Source organism: Trypanosoma cruzi, genomic scaffold (assembly GCF_000209065.1).
Source record: "Trypanosoma cruzi strain CL Brener 1047053516585 genomic scaffold, whole genome shotgun sequence".
Classification (NCBI taxonomy): domain Eukaryota; phylum Euglenozoa; class Kinetoplastea; order Trypanosomatida; family Trypanosomatidae; genus Trypanosoma; species Trypanosoma cruzi.
In genome coordinates this window covers 14607-17924 of record NW_001849247.1, presented here as the reverse complement: position 1 = coordinate 17924, position 3318 = coordinate 14607, and the positions used below count along the sequence as shown (strand labels likewise).

Here is a 3318-nt window from a genome sequence, read left to right as displayed (position 1 = left end):
AGGAACGCGGATCGACAGGGACGTCTGTACCGATACTGGGGGGTGGGGGAACGATCGCGTTAAAAGGAACAGCACGTTCCACCCGAAACTCCATGTGCCACCCCGGAACATCCGCAAAGTCTATTTGCACCGGTCTTGTCGTGGTTTCGCCGTGAAACGTCACGTAACCGTAAGCAGTTCCCTTATTTCCATCGCGATTAAAATCAATGGCGGAAAGGGTGACATACTTGTCGTACGTCCCCTCCTGCCACTCCTTGCGGTAGAACCGCTGCCCGCGGCCATCAAATTCCACCTGAGAGGCCAATTGGAAAATGTTCTTTCCGGTGGATGTATTGTACTCGTACGTGGCCACGGTCGCCCGCAATGCCTCCAGCGGATCCACCTGCGATGCACGGTCAACGCACTCCACATCCACCAGTTGTACGCCATCCAGCACCATCTTTTCCTTGGCGTTAAGAACAACACCGGGCACATACTCCTTTGCGGCCGTCCACGGCATGCGCCTGCGGTGAGGATCCGGGGAAAGTTTCATTCCCTTTGAGCCCAGAGTCATCGAGCTGCCGCCGTTAAGCGCGTCCCGTCGAAGGGCAACAACAGCCCGCCGCAGCATTCACAAATGCCCTCCTGTCACTTCCTGTGCAAAAAAAAAAAAAACATTGGACGGAAAAGCGTGCTCAAATGCCCTGGCAAGAAAAGTCAGCACCAGTGAAAGAACACTGAGGCCACGGGCACATGCTCCACAAACGTCCTTCCTTTTTTGTCAAACTTCTTAGTTGCATGGAAATGGCCCGCAACCGCACACGTGAGAGTACAAAGGTAAAAGGCAAGCAGCGCAGCCGTTGAAACACACACACGTGCATCGTATGAAACACTTCATGGAGAGGAACAGAGGGCAGGAAGAAGCGCACACAATTTCCACAGACACCCGCAATCGTGTGTGTTTGTGTGCGTCCCACTCTTCCTCTCCCGATGCATTCCTGTGCGTGTCTCGCCAGTGAGTCACAGTGCCGTAGGATGCCAAGTCCCTGCAAACACACGCGCCTCAGGACGCGGCAGCGAGGTTTCCCCAATGACCACCTCACGGCCATACCTTTTGGATATCTCACGGACCGAGCGCCTCTCGCTGCAGGCCACATCACACAAAACAAGCAGCAAAATCCGCTGAGAAGTTGTGAGGGCAATCATCCCACCACCGCCACCCAGATCAGGATGACTCTCCCATTTGCCACCACACCCTTGAAATGGCTCGGCGGTTTTTCCTGCTGCTCCACTGCTTTGGCCACCACTCGCACCATTTGGCCTCATCCCATGATCGCGCTGCACCGATGCCAACGACAGCCCAACCCGCAGCGTCCTATTCCTGTCCGTCTCCATAATCATACAGGCCTGTTTCAGAAACGGATCCTCGTCCGTCGCGGCGTTGCTAGCAGAATCACTCGTGCTCCGTCCGTCCTGCGCCGAGGCCGTGTTGTCTCATTGCACGCTCCCGGCCCTCCTCGTCACATGCTCAAGGTTCGCAAACAAATGGGCGTCGGGCGTCAGTCCACCTTCTCGGATCAGCTGCTGCTTATTGGCCTCCGTCAACTCGTCGGTGCTGCTCGCAGTCATAAGCAACAGGAGAAGACGCAGACGCACTGGCCGGGGCATTGCCGCATCCCTCGTCAGGCGCCGCACACCATCTAGGTTTTTCCTGAAGGGTTTGTGCCCAACGGCGATGTCTTGTTCCACCTCCCACACCTCCGCCAGTCGCTTCTCCTGGCACCGTGCCACAAGCCTCGTGCAAATGTTGATGTGCAGGGACGGTCTGGCCTGCCTCTCCCGAAACTCCGGCGAAGCCCGCACCGCACTGGTCAACTCCGCAAGATTGGCCTTCGGCTCCCCGCCCTGCGCCAATCCCGAGTGATACGCGTCGAGTTCTTTCAGCGCCGCCGAAAGCTCCTCCACGCACTGCGCAAGAAAACAATGACGGCACGAGCACCAGTACACATCTTCTTCATCCATCAAGTACTGCCGCTTCGAGTCCACCCCAGACAATTCCCACAGGTCTGCTCATACACGTTATTCTCCAGCGGCATCAGGTCATCTCAAGCAGACGCCGGCATGTGCGTTGGTGCATCAGTGTCGTCACCGTGTCGAAGCCCCAATCAACAGCGGCCAGCACCGGGTTGCCGCGGCTGTCTGGCCACTAAGTGAAATCCGGTTCGTCGTGGCAGAGCTCGGAATGCCCCCCAAAGAAGGTCCTGGAAAACCCATGGCAGATGCTGCTTCTGTTTTGTTGGCGAATGCCGGGAACACTGTTGTTCATGGCGTGAAGAGCCGCCACAAGACGTGACGCCGCAACATCCACAGCGGACTCTCGAGTCGGAGGCGACAGTAGCGACAGCAGCTGAGGGAACTCATTCTGCATGCCGAGGTGGAACACCAGTGCCTCAGGAACAGTAAACTCTAACATCATGTCCTTAAAGCTCATCACCCTCGGCGCTGTCTGAGCCCACGCGAGTTGCTGAAGGCGGCGATGCGGAATGCACCCCAGCGAAAAGATGTGTGCATCCCTGTACGGGTCCTTTGCCATCCAATCCGCAACCACGCAGCTCACACACGCACCCTCCACGGCAAAAAAGTAGGCCACAGGGCTGCTCATAATCGGCTGCCGCGGCGTCGCGAGGTCCTAAAGCAGCGTCACGCCGTGCTCCATGAGATCATGGAGACGCGGTGAGCAGCTCAGCACAGCCGCAGCATGGGCATCAAAGACAGGAACTTTGAACGATCCATGAACGGCGTCGAGCATGTGGTGAAAGATATAATCCCGCACACAACCACGAGTGCCATTACTGGGCTCACGCGGCTGCACCTCCTCCGACGGCTTTCATCGCTCAAATCCGACCCGCACACGACGTCAAGTACAAGCCAAACAGACAATGTGCTTGGATATGCGTGTGTGTGCCTTGTGTGTGCACATTTCACTCGCATCGTTCTGTGTGTGCTTCAGAAAATCAAACAAAAAAACAATGAAACAGGGCCATAAGACGACTTTACATCAACAACCAAAACAAAAGAAGCACCGTGCACCGGAAATATCCCCAAATACCAAAAACAGAACCAAACGGAGTGCATACGGAATATGCATACATTCAAAGGAGCCAATTGGCATGGATTTTTCTCTCCTGCATCCACTGCTGAGCGCAATCCACGCAGGAAGCAACAGCAGTCGCCTCGCCGTGCAACGGAACCCATGCCGCCGCTCAGCAGAGTGGTGTCACGGCGACGGCAGCGGCAAGCAGAAGAAGCAGCAGACAGGGACAAGCAGCAACAGCAGCG

General features: G+C 56.3%; 1 protein-coding gene and 1 pseudogene across 1 annotated transcript, besides 1 other annotated feature; both read right to left on the bottom strand.

Moving 5' to 3' along the window:
- On the bottom strand, window positions 1–610 carry Tc00.1047053507971.29 (hypothetical protein, conserved; the record flags this gene model as incomplete). The annotated part of the gene is made up of 1 exon (XM_797865.1): window positions 1–610. A coding segment is annotated over one exon (610 nt), but the record flags the coding sequence as incomplete, so codon positions are not given.
- Window positions 1–3318: a sequence feature (areas not merged during assembly with more than two copies in the genome that could not be assigned to a particular haplotype).
- On the bottom strand, window positions 998–2788 carry Tc00.1047053507971.20 (annotated as a pseudogene).